The sequence below is a fragment of the Oncorhynchus mykiss genome, chromosome 28 (assembly GCF_057628025.1).
Source record: "Oncorhynchus mykiss isolate SJ-2025 chromosome 28, ASM5762802v1, whole genome shotgun sequence".
Classification (NCBI taxonomy): domain Eukaryota; kingdom Metazoa; phylum Chordata; class Actinopteri; order Salmoniformes; family Salmonidae; genus Oncorhynchus; species Oncorhynchus mykiss.
Window position 1 is genome coordinate 17,952,749 of NC_143049.1, and position 14,061 is coordinate 17,966,809.

The 14,061-nt window shown below is 42.9% G+C and overlaps 1 protein-coding gene across 2 annotated transcripts in view; it reads left to right on the forward strand.

The window, feature by feature from the left end:
* Positions 1–7,309: 7,309 nt before the first annotated feature.
* Positions 7,310–14,061, forward strand: part of LOC110508175 (oxysterol-binding protein-related protein 1) — a 39,019-nt gene continuing 32,267 nt past the window's right edge. Inside the window, exons 1-15 of one of the 2 annotated variants that reach the window (XM_036966630.2) lie at positions 7,310–7,403; positions 8,152–8,277; positions 8,384–8,469; positions 8,561–8,635; positions 8,764–8,875; positions 9,054–9,139; positions 10,247–10,391; positions 11,106–11,173; positions 11,298–11,342; positions 11,523–11,596; positions 11,752–11,815; positions 12,037–12,138; positions 12,254–12,376; positions 12,581–12,659; positions 13,666–13,772. In XM_036966630.2, the coding sequence (XP_036822525.2) occupies positions 8,154–8,277; positions 8,384–8,469; positions 8,561–8,635; positions 8,764–8,875; positions 9,054–9,139; positions 10,247–10,391; positions 11,106–11,173; positions 11,298–11,342; positions 11,523–11,596; positions 11,752–11,815; positions 12,037–12,138; positions 12,254–12,376; positions 12,581–12,659; positions 13,666–13,772 (1,290 nt within the window). In that variant the 5' untranslated portion in view covers positions 7,310–7,403; positions 8,152–8,153. Of the gene's footprint in view, positions 7,954–8,151; positions 8,278–8,383; positions 8,470–8,560; positions 8,636–8,763; positions 8,876–9,053; positions 9,140–10,246; positions 10,392–11,105; positions 11,174–11,297; positions 11,343–11,522; positions 11,597–11,751; positions 11,816–12,036; positions 12,139–12,253; positions 12,377–12,580; positions 12,660–13,665; positions 13,773–14,061 lie in introns of both variants that reach the window. The other variant, XM_090225540.1, reaches the window with a different exon arrangement.

The window sequence follows — 14,061 nt, forward strand, 5'->3', positions numbered from 1 at the left end:
CTTGCTCATGGCTGTATATTTTCTTAGACGTTCTGAAGTCAAGCTACATACCAGCAGGAAGCAGCAAGCGGCAGCAGGATGTGTGAGCAGAACCCGTCAGCTTAAGTAGACCGCCAAATAAGGTAGGCGTGATTGTTACTAGCATCTAATTGTGCTTTCTAAGCTGATGCTCAGCTGAGGTGGGCACTCGGGTTCCCTTTCTGAACTGGCTTATCTTTATATGCACGTTGGAATATTTAAATGAACAAAACTATGACGAGGTGAAGTAACTACTGTGAAAACACAATTGGGAGATTTCAGCATAAAAGCTGAAATCTCCCTCCCTCTCTCGCTCTCTCCCTCTCTCGCTCTCTCCCTCTATCCCTCCCTCCCTCTCTCTCTCTCTCTCTCTCTCTCTCTCTCCCTAAAAGGTCCCTGTAGAGGATTATATCTGCAGGTTCCTTTAGAAGCGGTGGCCTCTCTCTGCCTCCATTATCTTGTCATTTGAGGAGGATTATGTTCTGGAGCACACGCGGTCCAGACGGGGGCTAAAGAACTGTGACAGCTTACAATAATTGCTAAGCTAATTAGTGGGAACGAGCTCAGCATCACCCTTCTCCCTGTTCTCCCTGATCAGGCCTGAACTGATGAATATGGTTTGATTAATGCATGCAGTGGAGGGGTGGATATTTTTGGCACGTTCTTTTTCACTGAAACAAGTTCAAAGCCATCGTAATGGCCTATATGACACTTCTGTCTGATTAGAATACACTGAGTTCGTTTGAATGGAGTAATTCTGATGGGAAAAACACCTGGGGCATAGACTTCTAATAGGGGGAAATAACTAATGGAAATGATTATGTAGGGAAATTAGTCAAATCAAATCTAATCAAATTGTATTTGCCATAGCAGATGTTAATGTGAGTGTAGCGAAATGCTTGTGCTTCTGGTTCCGACCGTGCAGTAATATCTAACAAGTAATCTAACAGTTCAGCAACAACTACCTAATACACACAAATCTAATAGGGGTGAATGAGAATATGTACATATAAATATATGGACGAGCGATGGAAGGTGCAATAGATGGTATAAAATACAGTATATACAGATGAAGTCTGAAGTTTACATAGACGTAGGATGGATTCATTAAAACTCATTTTTCAACCACTCCACAAATTTCTTGTTAACAAACTATAGTTTTTGCAAGTCTGTTAGGACATCTACTTTGTGCATGACACAAGTAATTTTTCCAACAATTGTTTACAGACCGATTATTTCACCGTCTCACAATTCCAGTGGATCAGAAGTTTACATACACTAAGTTAACTGTGCCTTTAAAAAACTTGGAAAATTCCAGAAAATTATGTCATGGCTTTAGAAGCTTCTGATAGGCTAATTGGAGTACTGTGGATCTATTTCAAGGCCTACCTTCAAACACACTGCCTTTTTGACCTTAATTCTACAGACAATTTGTTGGCAGAACTGAAAAGGCGTGTGTGAGCAAGGAGGCCCACAAACCTGACTCAGTTACACCAGCTCTGTTATGAGGAATGGGCCAAAATTCACCCAACTTATTGGAGGAAGCCTGTGGAAGGCTACCTGAAACGTTTGACCCAAGTTAAACAATTTAAAGGCAATGCTACCAAATACTAATTGAGTGTATGTAAACTTCTGACCCACTGGGAATGTGATGAAAGAAATAAAAGCTGAATTATTATACTATTATTCTGACATTTCACATTCTTAAAATAAAGTGGTGATCCTTACTGACCTAAGACAGGGAATTTTTACTAGGATTAAATAGTGAAAAACTGAGTTTACATGTATTTGGCTAAGGTGTATGTAAACTTCTGACTTCAACTGTACATATGATGTGAGTAATGTAAGATATGTAAACATTATTAAAGTGCCATTAAAGTGATTAGTGATCCAATTGTTAAAGTGGCCAGTCATTAGGTCTCCATGTAGGCAGCAGCCTCTCTGAGTTAGTGATTGCTGTTTAGCAGTCTGATGGCCTTGAGATAGACTCTGTTCTTCAGTGTCTTGGTCCCAGCTTTGATGCACCTGTACTGACCTCGCCTTCTGGATGGTAGCGGTGTGAACAGGCAGTGGCTCGGGTGGTTGATGTCTTTGATGATCTTTTTTGCCTTCCTGTGACATCGGGTGCTGTAGGTTTCATGGAGGGCAGGTAGTTTGCCACTGGTGATGCATTGTGCAGACCGCACCACCCTCAGGAGAGCCTTGAAGGTTGAGGGAGGAGCAGTTGCCGTACACGGCTGTGATACAGCCCGACAGGATACTCTAGATTGTGGATCTGTAAAAGTTAGTCAGGGTTTTGGGTGACAAGCCAGATTTCCTCAGCTCCTGAGATTGAAGAGGCACTGTTGCGCCTTCTTCACCACGCTGTCTGTGTGGGTGGACCATTTCAGTTTGTCAGTGATGTGTACTCCGGGGAACTTAAAACTTTCCACCTTCTCCACTACTGTCCCGTCAATGTGGATAGGGGGGTGTACCCTCTGCTGTTTCCTGGTGCACGATCATCTCCTTTGTTTTGTTGACGTTGAGTGTGAGGTTATTTACCTGACACCACATTCCGAGGGCCCTCACATCCTCCCTGTAGGCCGTCTAGTCATTGTTGGTAATCAAGCCTACTACTGTTGTGTCGTCTGCAAACTTGATGATTGAGTTGGAGGCGTGCATGGCCAGGCAGTCGTTGGGTGAACAGGGAGTACACGAGGCGGTTTAGCACGTATCCTTGTGGGGCCCCAGTGTTGAGAGTCAGCGAGGTGGAGATGTTGTTTCCTAACTTCGCCAACTGGGGGTGGCCCATCAGAAAGTCCAGGACCCAATTGCACAGGGCGGGGTTGAGGCCCAGGGCCTCCAGCTTGATGATGATCTTGGAGGGTACTATGGTGTTGAATGCTGAGCTGTAGTCAATGAACAGCATTCTTACATAGGTATTCCTATTGTCCAGATGGGATAGGGCAGTGTGCTGTGTGATGGCGATTGCATCGTCTGTGGACCTGTTGGGGCGGTATGCAAACTGAAGTGGGTCTAGGGTGGCCGGTAAGGTGGAGGTGATATGATCCTTGACTAGTCTCTCAAAGCACTTCATGATGACAGAAGTGAGTGCTACGGTGCGGTAGTCATTTAGTTCAGTTATTTTTGCCTTCTTGGGTACAGGAACGATGGTGGCTATCTTGAAGCATGTGGGGACAGCAGACTGGGATATGTCCGTAAACATACCAGCCAGCTGGTCTGCGTATGCTCTGAGGACTCGGCTAGGGATGCCGTCTGGGCCAGCAGACTTGCGAGGATTAACACGTTTAAATGTTTTACTCACGTCGGCCACGGAGAAGGAGAGGGGGGGGCGCAATTCTTGTTAGCTGGCCACGACGGTGACACTGTATTATCCTCAAAGCGGGCAAAGAAGGTGTTTAGTTTAGTAAGAAGGTATCTGGAAGTGTGACGTCGGTGTCCGTGACATGGCTGGTTTTCTTTTTGAAGTCAGTGATTTCCTGTAGACCCTGCCTCGTACGTTCCGTGTCTGAGCCGTTGAATTGTGACTCCACTTTGTCCCTGTACCTGCATTTCGCTTGTTTGATTTAATAACTACACTGTTTATATTCAGCCATATTCCCAGACCTCTTTCCATGGTTAAATGCGGTGGTTCTCACTTTCAGTTTTGCGCGAATCCTGCCATCCATCCACGGTTTCTGGTTAAGGTAGGTTTTAATAGTCACAGTGGGTGAAACATCTCCAATGCACTTCCTTATAAATTCCCTCACCGAGTCAGCGTATAGGTCAATGTTATTCTCTATGGCTGACCGGAACATATCCCAGTCTACGAGATCAAAACAATTTTGAAGTGTAGATTCCGATTGGTCAGACCAGCGTTGAATAGTTCTAGTCACTGGTACATCCTGTTTGAGTTTCTGCCTATAAGACGGTAGGGGCAAGATGGCGTCGTGGTCGGATTTACCAAAGGGAGGGCTTTGTATGCATCGCGGAAGTTAGAGTAGCAGTGTATTACGACTGCATGTAGTGCAATCAATATGCTGATAGAATTTAGCTACAATAAATGCAGCCTCAGGATATAAATGGAACATTTAACAATAACATTCTAGGGTGATGAGCCATGTAAGCAAATCAAATGTCCACATAGGTCACTATTCAGCCACTAGTACTGTACACTCTTATAAAAAAAGGTTATATCTAGAATCTATACTGAACAAAAATATAAACGCGACATGTAAAGTATTGGTCCCATGTTTCATGAGCTGAAATAAAAGATACCAGAAATGTTCCATACGCACTAAAAGTGTATTTCTCTAAAATGTTGTGCACAAATGTGTTTACATGTTAGTGAGCATTCCTTCATTACCAAGATAATCCATCCAGCTGACAGTTGTGGCATATCAACAAGCTGATAAAACATTATCATAATTACACAAATACACCTTGTGCTGACAACAATAAAAGGCTACTCTAAAATGTGCGTTTTTTTGTCTGAGTATTTCTGTCTGTAATCAAGCCCTTTAGTGGGGGAAAAAACAAATACTGATTGTCTGGGCCTGGCTCCCCAGTGGGTGGGGCTGGCTCCCCAGTGGGTGCAACTCTGCCCATTTATGTGAAATCCATAAATCAGGGCCTAATGAATTTACTTAAATTGACTGATTTAAAAGTGTTGCATGTTCCATTTATATTTTAAAAGGGCTCTTTGGCTGTGCTCATAGAATACATTTCCACAGAGGACTCTACAACAAACCCAAAAGGGTTCTACCTGGAACCAAAGAGGGTTGTACCTAGAACCAAAAAGGGTTCTCCTACAGTATGGAGACAGCCGAAGAGTGTAGATTTCTCTCTCTCTCTCTCTCTCTCTCTCTCTCTCTCTCTCGGTACAGTGCATTCGGAAGGTATTCAGACCCCTTCCCTTTTTTCATATTTTGTTACGTTACAGCCTTGTTCTAAAATGGATTAAATAGTTTTCCCCCTCATCAATCTACACACAATACCACTTAATGACAAAACAACAACAGCTTTTTAGAATTTTTTGCAAATGTATAAAAAATTCAAAATGGAGTACTTTGTTGAAGCACCTTTGGCAGCGATTACAGCCTTGAGTCTTCTTGGGTATAAGGCTACAAGCTTGGCATGCCTGTATTTGGGGAGTTAATCCCATTCTTCTCTCCTCTCAAACTCTGTCAAATTGTATGGGGAGCGTTGCTGCACAGCTATTTCCCAAAAAACTATTATTGCTTTGTCATTATGGGGTATTGTGTGTAGATTGATGAGGAAAAAACGATTTAATACACTTTAGAATAAGGCTGTAATGTAACAAATTGTGTAAAAAATCAAGTTGTCTGAATACTTTCCAACAAATACTATATTTACAAAAGTATGTGGACACCCCTTCAAATTAGTGGATTCGGCTATTTCAACCACACCCGTTGCTGACAGGTGTATAAAATCGAGTACGTAGCCATGCAATCTACATAGCAAAAAAATTGATAGCATGGTGAATAAGGTGCAACAGCGCCTCTTCAACCTCAGGGGGCTGAAGAAATTAGGCTTGTCACCAAAAACACTCACTTTAACAGATGCACAATCGAGAGCATCCTGTCGGGCTGTATCACCGCCTGGTACGGCAACTGCTCCGCCCACAACCGTAAGGCTCTCCAGAGGGTAGTGAGGTTTGCACAACACATCACCGGGGTCAAACTACCTGCCCTCCAGGACACCTACACCACCTGATGTTACAGGAAGGCCTTAAAGATCATCAAGGACATCAACCACCCAAGCCACTGCCTGTTCACCCCGCTATCATCCAGAAGGCGAGGTCAGTACAGGTGCATTAAAGCTGGGACCGAGAGACTGAAAAACAGCTTCTATCTCAAGGCCATCAGACTGTTAAACAGCCATCACTAACATTGAGTGGCTGCTGCCAACATACTGACTCAAATCTCTAGCCACTTAATAATTAAAAATGGGATGTAATAAATGTATCACTAGTCACTTTAAACAATGCCACTTTATATCATGTTTACATACCCTACATTACTCATCTCATATGTATATACTGTACTCTATACCATCTACTGCATCTTGCCTATGCCATTCGGGCCATCGCTCATCCATATATTTATATGTACATATTCTTATTCATTCCTTTACACTTGTGTGTATAAGGTAGTTGTTGTGAAATTGTTAGATTACTTGTTAGATATTACTGCATGGTCGGAACTAGAAGCACAAGCATTTCGCTACACTTGCATTTATATCTGCTAACCATGTGTATGTGACCAATAACATTTGATTTGATTTGTTGACCTAATACTCACCCTCTGAATGGCACACATACACAATCCATGTCTCAGTTTTCTCAAGGCTTAACATTCCTTATTTAATATGTCTCTTAATCTGTCTCCTCCCCTTCATCTACACTGATTGAAGTGGAGTGACTTCAATAAGGGATCATACAGTAGCTTTCACCTGGTCAGTCTATGTCATGAAAAGAGCAGGTGTTCATAATGTTTTGAACACTGTGTATATAAATATCTCTCTAATTCTCTGTCCCTCCCTGAATAATACGTTTAGACTACACACATCTCTGCCTGCCACCTCATTTCCTGAGTGGCCTCTGGTTACCCCCTTAGTGTGGGCCTTAATGGCCTGCCATGCGTTGCAATGCGCCTGGCTTTCAAGCCCCAGGAGGAGAATGTTTGGCCCCCTGCGGCAGACACAGAGATGACCCTCATTAGTCCCAATGGCTGCATACTGGGTCTTCCGGAACTCACATCATCACTACTAACAAGACCACTCTCTGTCTGAGTGGCCTGCCTGGTCTCTATTGGCTCTAGCTTCCATTAGAGGAGGGTGATGGCCTGAACTTCTAGTGATAAAGGTAGAATTTGCAGGTCAATGTCCCTGGAGAATTGGCATTTCTTTAATATTTTTTTCCCAGGTAGGCTTGTGTTTGTGTTTTGGTGTGGGGGTGAACATGTATATGTCACTGCACATCACAAAGGAATGATGTTTTGTTTCTAGTCTAATAGCCGAATTACTAAATAATAAATAGTACTACATAGCCTACAAATCTGGGGGGATGGTTCATTGCAATACTTCCATCTTGTCTATAATATAAGAACTACACATGTTGAAATGAGCAACAGCCTGCTCCGTTTAATAAATTGTCTTAACTCCCAGTGATTTTGAAATCTGATTTAAACATATTTTAAAACAAATATTGTTTCTTAGATCGATGCTAAAATGTTGAGCTGTTTAAATTGGTCACGTGCGTCCACAGTTCACGTTCCAGTCCTTGTCAGCTGACATCCATATCCAATTTCACCATTATGCACTGTCAATGTCTGAACGTCAACACAACCTTTAATATAGTCCACGCTGTTTACTGCGGAACGTATGTGAGTTATAATATCTGGACTGCTAATTCATTTAATTACCAAGGATTAGAAGCAATACAGTCTTGTGTAGCCTACCAAAAACGACATGAACACTTGCCGACACTTTTCTGTACTCTTGCAACCACCAAATGTTAATTTCAAGCGTGAGAACATAGCGAAATGTCCCGAATATCAATGCTGAATATTGTGTTTTTATTGCTCGGGGTTGACTTGAAGTGAATGTCGGTGCTTGTAAACATTTTCGTACGTTACACGTTGAGTCTAATCCATCAATACCAGTTTGTCCAGGGTTATATTCATTACGCCGATTCTGTTGCAAAACGTTTTGTTTTTTGCAGTACGTTTTGCAACAGAAACTGTTTTGCAACGAAAACGAGAGTTTCTATTGGACAAATTAACGTAGGTTTCGTTCCGTTTGCCCTATTTGCTTCCGTTTGGTTCTTAAACAGTTTCAATAATGAATACACTCCTGGCGAGGAGAGCGACTCTGGCAACTAACCCAGAAGTAATTTAAAGTTACATCAGAAATTCTAACAGTGATGCAGATTTAGTAAGTGTCTATCTGTAATTATTGAGCTATGTATTGTTGTTTAATTATAGTTGTACATTTTTGTTTTACATTTGAGTCAATTAGCAGACGCTCCAGAGCGACATACATGTTTTTTTTTAAGTTAATTTATTAAGCTAGCTCAGTGAGACATCCACATGTAAGTATATTTTTCCTCAATAACGAAGTTCTGAGTTTCAGTGATGGACCTGTCAGACCCCGAGGAGCAGTTACTCCACTATGCCAAGACTGGAAGCCTCTCTCTCACCCAGTGTCTTCTGCAGCTACGGATTGAGCAAGATCTCAGACTCAACATCAATTGCAGAGGTATCCTTTAACTAAATGTAGTCTAATGTATCATCATCTTATGTTGAGAAGCCTGTTGCTGTTCTGGTAATCAGTCTACTGTTAAATGACTGGTGTGATGGCCCAGGAAAGACCAAGACCAGTGCTGGTTGGACACCTCTACATCTGGCCTGCTACTATGGACACAAAGATGTTGTGGAGGAGTTGCTCAAGGTGAGAATAATACAGACTATATTATGTATGTTTGACCTAGTGTATTTTCCTAAAATATATGTGTGAGCATCAGTATGTGTCTGTTTGTTAGGCTGGTGCTGATGTGAATTTGCAGAATAGCATGGGTGACACGCCTCTACACAAAGCTGCCTTAGCAGGAAGAAAGGTAAACTTTTCATGGGCTTTTTACAGAAATACACGTGTGTACAAGATCATGTCTGTTCAGGTATGCAGTGTGCACGGCTACTCAGTGGTGCATTTCTATGGAGAACGTAATCCTATTTTCTCTCACAGGAGGTAGTTCTGTTGCTGCTGCGATATGATGCCAGTTCCACTATCATCAACGGGAAAGCACAGATCCCTAAAGCTGTCACTGAGGATGATGAAATCAACACCATGCTGGAGGGTAGGTTGTGATTAGGGATTATAATAGAGGAATGATTGATGGACTCTTCATCGCTGCACTAGATTCTGTTCAATAGCTAAAATTTTAAGCTTTTTTTTCCCCCTTTGCATAATGTTTTGCTTCAGTGTGCCCTACTGAACACTACCCTGGTTCACAATCTCTGTTTAATGTTGTGCAGCTGCAGAGAGAAGAGCTGAGAGGAGACAGGAGGAGAAACTTCTGGAGGCGGCCAGAGAGGGAGACGTCTTCACCCTGTCTGAGCTGGTCAGCATCTGATCATCTCTGACCCTCCACTGAACCTCTGGTTACTTCCCAAATGGCGCCCTATTCCCTAAAAAGTGAACTACTTTTGACCAGAGATCTATCGGGCCCATAGGACTTGGGTAAAAGGTAGTGCACTATATGGGAATAGGGTGCCCTTGAGGGCAATGCCTCTTAACCTCAGAATGGGGTAGTAGAAGCGTGGCTTTGGTCTTCTTGATGATTAAGCACTGTACACATGACTTGAGCTTTCATGTTATTGTATTCAGCTTGGTTACTGACCTCGTAATTGAAGAGGTCAACCTAGTCCTTCCATTGAGGAACCAAGATTATGCAACAAACCTGTTTGGTTCTATTCATATCAAATTGTATTAGTCACATGCGCTGAATACAACAGGTGTTCACTTTACGGTGAAGTGCTTACTTACAAGCCCCTCACCAACAATGCAGTTTAAAAAAATGAATAAAAGTAACAAGTAGTTAAAGAGCAGCAGGAAAATAACAATAGTGAGACTATATACAGGGGGTACCGGTACAGAGCCAATGTGTGGCACCAGCTAGTCGAGGTAATATGTACACGTATGTAGAGTTATTAAAATGGCAATGCATAGATAACAGAGTAGCAGTGGTGTTAGAAGTGGGGGAAGGGGGTGCAATGCATTTGATTAGTCTTATGGCTTGGCGGTAGAATCTGTTTAGAAGCCTCTTGGACCTAGACTTGGTGCTCCGGTACCTCTTGCTGTGCGGTAGCAGAGAGAACCGTCTATGTCTAGGGTGGCTGGGGTCTTTGACAATTTTTAGGGTCTTCCTCTGACACCGCCTGGTATAGAGGTCCTGGATTGCAGGAGGCGTGGCCCCAATGATGTACTGGGCCGTACGCACTACCCTCTGGAGACCGAGCAGTTGCCATACCAGGCAGTGATGCAACCAGTCAGGCAGGATGCTCTCGATGGTGCAGCTGTAGAACCTTTTGAAGATCTGAGGACCCATGTAGTTTGCACATAGATATATTGGTTGCTTAAATACAGATTTGACTTACATGCATGCATGTTATGTGAATGTTAAGACACCATGTGCTTAATTCATTCACTTTAGATGTTCCTTTTTCAGCTCAGCAGGAAGCGGCCTCCTGACATCGATTGTAGAGACCTGCAGGGGAACACGCCTTTACACTGTGCTGCCTACAGGGGGCAGAAGCAGTGTGTTGGAAAGCTGCTCAAGTGTGGAGCTAGCTCCAGCATGAAGAACAAGAGTGGTATGTTTCCCTACTGATATGTCCACTGAGGAAATAAAAACAGAATTTGGGGTAAACCATAATTGACCTATCCTCACCATGCACATCCTTTGTATGGAAAAACATGATATTTTTTGTAAGTGGGACTTTGTTTGCATGGATATTACATTTGATAGAGCCTGGATGTAGTTTGAAATCATCATCGCTTAAGTTTCATAATGTGTAGAAAAAGAAAAGAGGTGAATAGATTACCACATTTGCGAAACAAACGATACGCCTACTTAGCTGGTGTCTGACTGCGTCCCGAATGGCACCTTCTTCCCTATCTCTATGGGCCCTGATCAAAAGTAGTCCACCATATAGGGTGTAGGTTGCCATTTGGGAACATCCTATGTGGTGTATTCACTACCTCCCTCCCTGTCAGCTGGTAGGAGGTTTAGTTTAGTTGATTTGGAACCCCATTAGCATCTGCCCATGCAGCAGCAACTCTTCCTGGGGTCCACATAGAACGTACAAATACATGACAAGGTACAGAACAGTTATAGACATGAACAACATAAGATATTACATTCAATAAAAATAAAATAGTTTAATATATTGGAAAGACACCAAGAGACAACAAAAATACTATTTACACCGTTCATATATCATATTCTCATATACTGTACAGTTAAAGGAGATTTTTAGATGGAGGTAATTGATAATAGTCTGATAAATGGCTTGGTTCTGTTGCAGACCAAACAGTGTTTGACCTGGCCTGCAGTGAGGAGATTAAGCAGATTCTGGAGGGCAGTCGTGACCAGGTGAGGTGCCAGAAGAACACTGCAGTGAAAAGCTGCAGATACTGTTAAAAGCATCGGTCCAGTGCTCTAGTTTTCAATGAAATCAAAATACTCATGAAACAGAAATGTTTTTTCTTCCCTTAAGGATACAGTTGGTGGTGTGCAGAAGTTTGAAGGCCTCCTATGGAAGGTATTCTATATTCTGAAATATTCTGTACATTCTTGAATGTAATTCAATAATTTCATACAGTACCTACTGTAAAATGTGTACAGTATAGACCAGTGGTGTTTAGTGTTACTCTGAAACTTCTGAAAACTGACATCCTTCAGTATAGTATAGCGATGCTGTCTTTGGTCCTGTCCAATACAGAGTTCCAGGTTCCTGGCATGGCGTTCCCATTGGGTGGTCATTCAAGAGGGGGTCCTGTCCTGGTACCCTAGACAGTGAGTCCTCCAACCTTCTTCCCCCTCCTCATCTCTCTCTCTCTCCTCCCTATTGCATACACAGCCCCTTGCTCCTCCTGTTTTCCCCTGAAGAGCTTGAGGTAGTACAGTGAAAAGCTCTTGATAGCTTCATCTTTCTGTCTGTTTGTTTCTAGAGCTGATGCCGTGGCCGATGTCCGGAAGCAAGGCGCGAAGGCTCTGATGAAAGCTCACTGCAGGGTAGGTAGGCACCAGGCCAGGGTTCTGTGTTCAATGCTTTACCAAACATTGAGACGTGGACAGCACAAAATACAGTAACCCTTTACTGTCACTTATAGGCCTACCCTCCAAAACCCAACACCTCTGTTCTTGGAATGCATTTTAATCATATTAGAAATACCTATTTTCATATCTATATTGACTATTGTTTGTTTCACTGAATTTGATTCATATTCCTCCAGGTAAAAGCATGGGACAAGTGTTTCTTCAGCCTCCGGTGCTTTGATCACAGTCTCCATCACTTCAAGGTGTCATCTAAGACGGATCCAGAGGCTATCAGAAAAGTGAAGTTCTCCTAGGATAGATATTATGTGATTTGGGACACCGCACTTCATAGTTTACAACACATAGGCCTATTTTTTTTGTTGGTGAGATTTATTTATTTGTGTGTGCGTGCAGAGATGGCTGGATGCCCTGGAGGAGCATACGGCCTACAGCAGCTGTAACACTACTCAGGAGCAGACCACTGAGGATGAGGAGGGGGATGGAGCTACACTGGGAGACCTAACAGACTCCCTCCAGGTCGGCGCAATTCTTTCCCACCAGCAGTATATTTTCCACCCAATGCCACACGTACACACACATAATCAGACTGGGATTCAAACCAACACAGATTAACATCCGCACTACAATAGACTTTTAAAGGCATGTGAATAGCGTCCTATCAAAGCCGTGTGCGGCCAGTGTGTACTTACACAAGGTAAAGTGTCTCTCGCTCCTTTGCAGGCTGCTGAAGCCTGCCAGCAGAAATTGGAGACTCAAGTGTCTATTTTTCTGTCCATGGTGAAGAATGAGGAGAACAACAGTAAGAGATCTCCTATTAATGTTCTCACTGCACTCACCTTCACAGCTTCTGCCAGTCTCTCTCATCTACTGTCTGTCGGTCTATGGCCGTGTCTAGACTTGACAGTTCATGCAGCTTTAGTATTTGGATCATAGAGTTCTGATCATGGAATTCCGAACGCACCATGCATCTACGCCTACATTTAAATGTGGTTACCGTGTCCGGATTCCTTTTTCCCGCACTATATTCAAATGCCAGTATGCATTCTACAAACGGGGAAATAAGCAAAATAGAAAAATAACAACAACTGATGGCATTAGCTAACTAGCCAGCTAACCTCTGTAGCTAGCTAGCATGCAATGCTAAAGGGATAGCATAACTCTTTTTAAAACATGTTTTATATTAGCTATCTGATTAGCATTTGAGGATGGACTTATTTCCTCCTACAATATAACGAAAAAATGCCTCTCGGTCCCAAAACACACGTTTTCTGGACACTTGTGGGAGGAGTGCTGATGACGTCGACTACTGTATGTGCTTTCGGTAGTCTGATTGCATCCAGACTGAGAAGAAAGCTGCAGAGAATGCATACAGACAGATCTGAACACAATCTGACCACATGTTAAAGTCAGTTAAATGATCTTGTCATTCAATCACAGTGCCCCTTTTACTGATATTGGCTTGTATTAACCCTGTAAATTCTATAGAACAAGCCTCAGCAAGGACCACTATTAAATGAGGAGTTTGGGATATGATTAACCTTTGGTTAAAATAAACATTTATGTAATGTGTGTAACTGTCGGATGGTGTGAAAGGCCTAGCCACAGAATTAGATAGAACTGTATAGTGTTGACTGTATATCTCTGTGGCCCTAACTCTTTCCTCTCCTCGTCCTAACTCTTTCCTCTCCTCGCCCTAACTCTTTCCTCTCCTCGCCCTAACTCTTTCCTCTCCTCGCCCTAACTCTTTCCTCTCCTCGCCCTAACTCTTTCCTCTCCTCGCCCTAACTCTTTCCTCTGTGTTCCAGCATTGGCTACTCCTCTCCTGCTGAAGGCCAGGGAGACCAGTGACCTCTCCAGGGAGACCAGCTCTGCCCTACACTTCTGTCTGAGCCTGTTTTCCAAACAACAGGAGGTACGGTAACTACTATAGCTCCCTCACCTCCTAGCTCACCCCTCCAACCTCACTTCTACCTCACTTCTCCAACCCCACCTCTACCACACCCCTCCAACCTCACCTCCACCTCAGTCATAAAGCATCTCAGTGCTGATCTAGAATCAGGTCCCTCCTGTACATATAATCATATTCATTATAATCTAAAAGGATCCTAGATCAGCAAAACTCCCCCTAAGATGTGGTTTGAATTGTATGCGACCCAGGCTATTTTTAAACAATTTGTTGGTCACATTGCTTTTTTTTTACT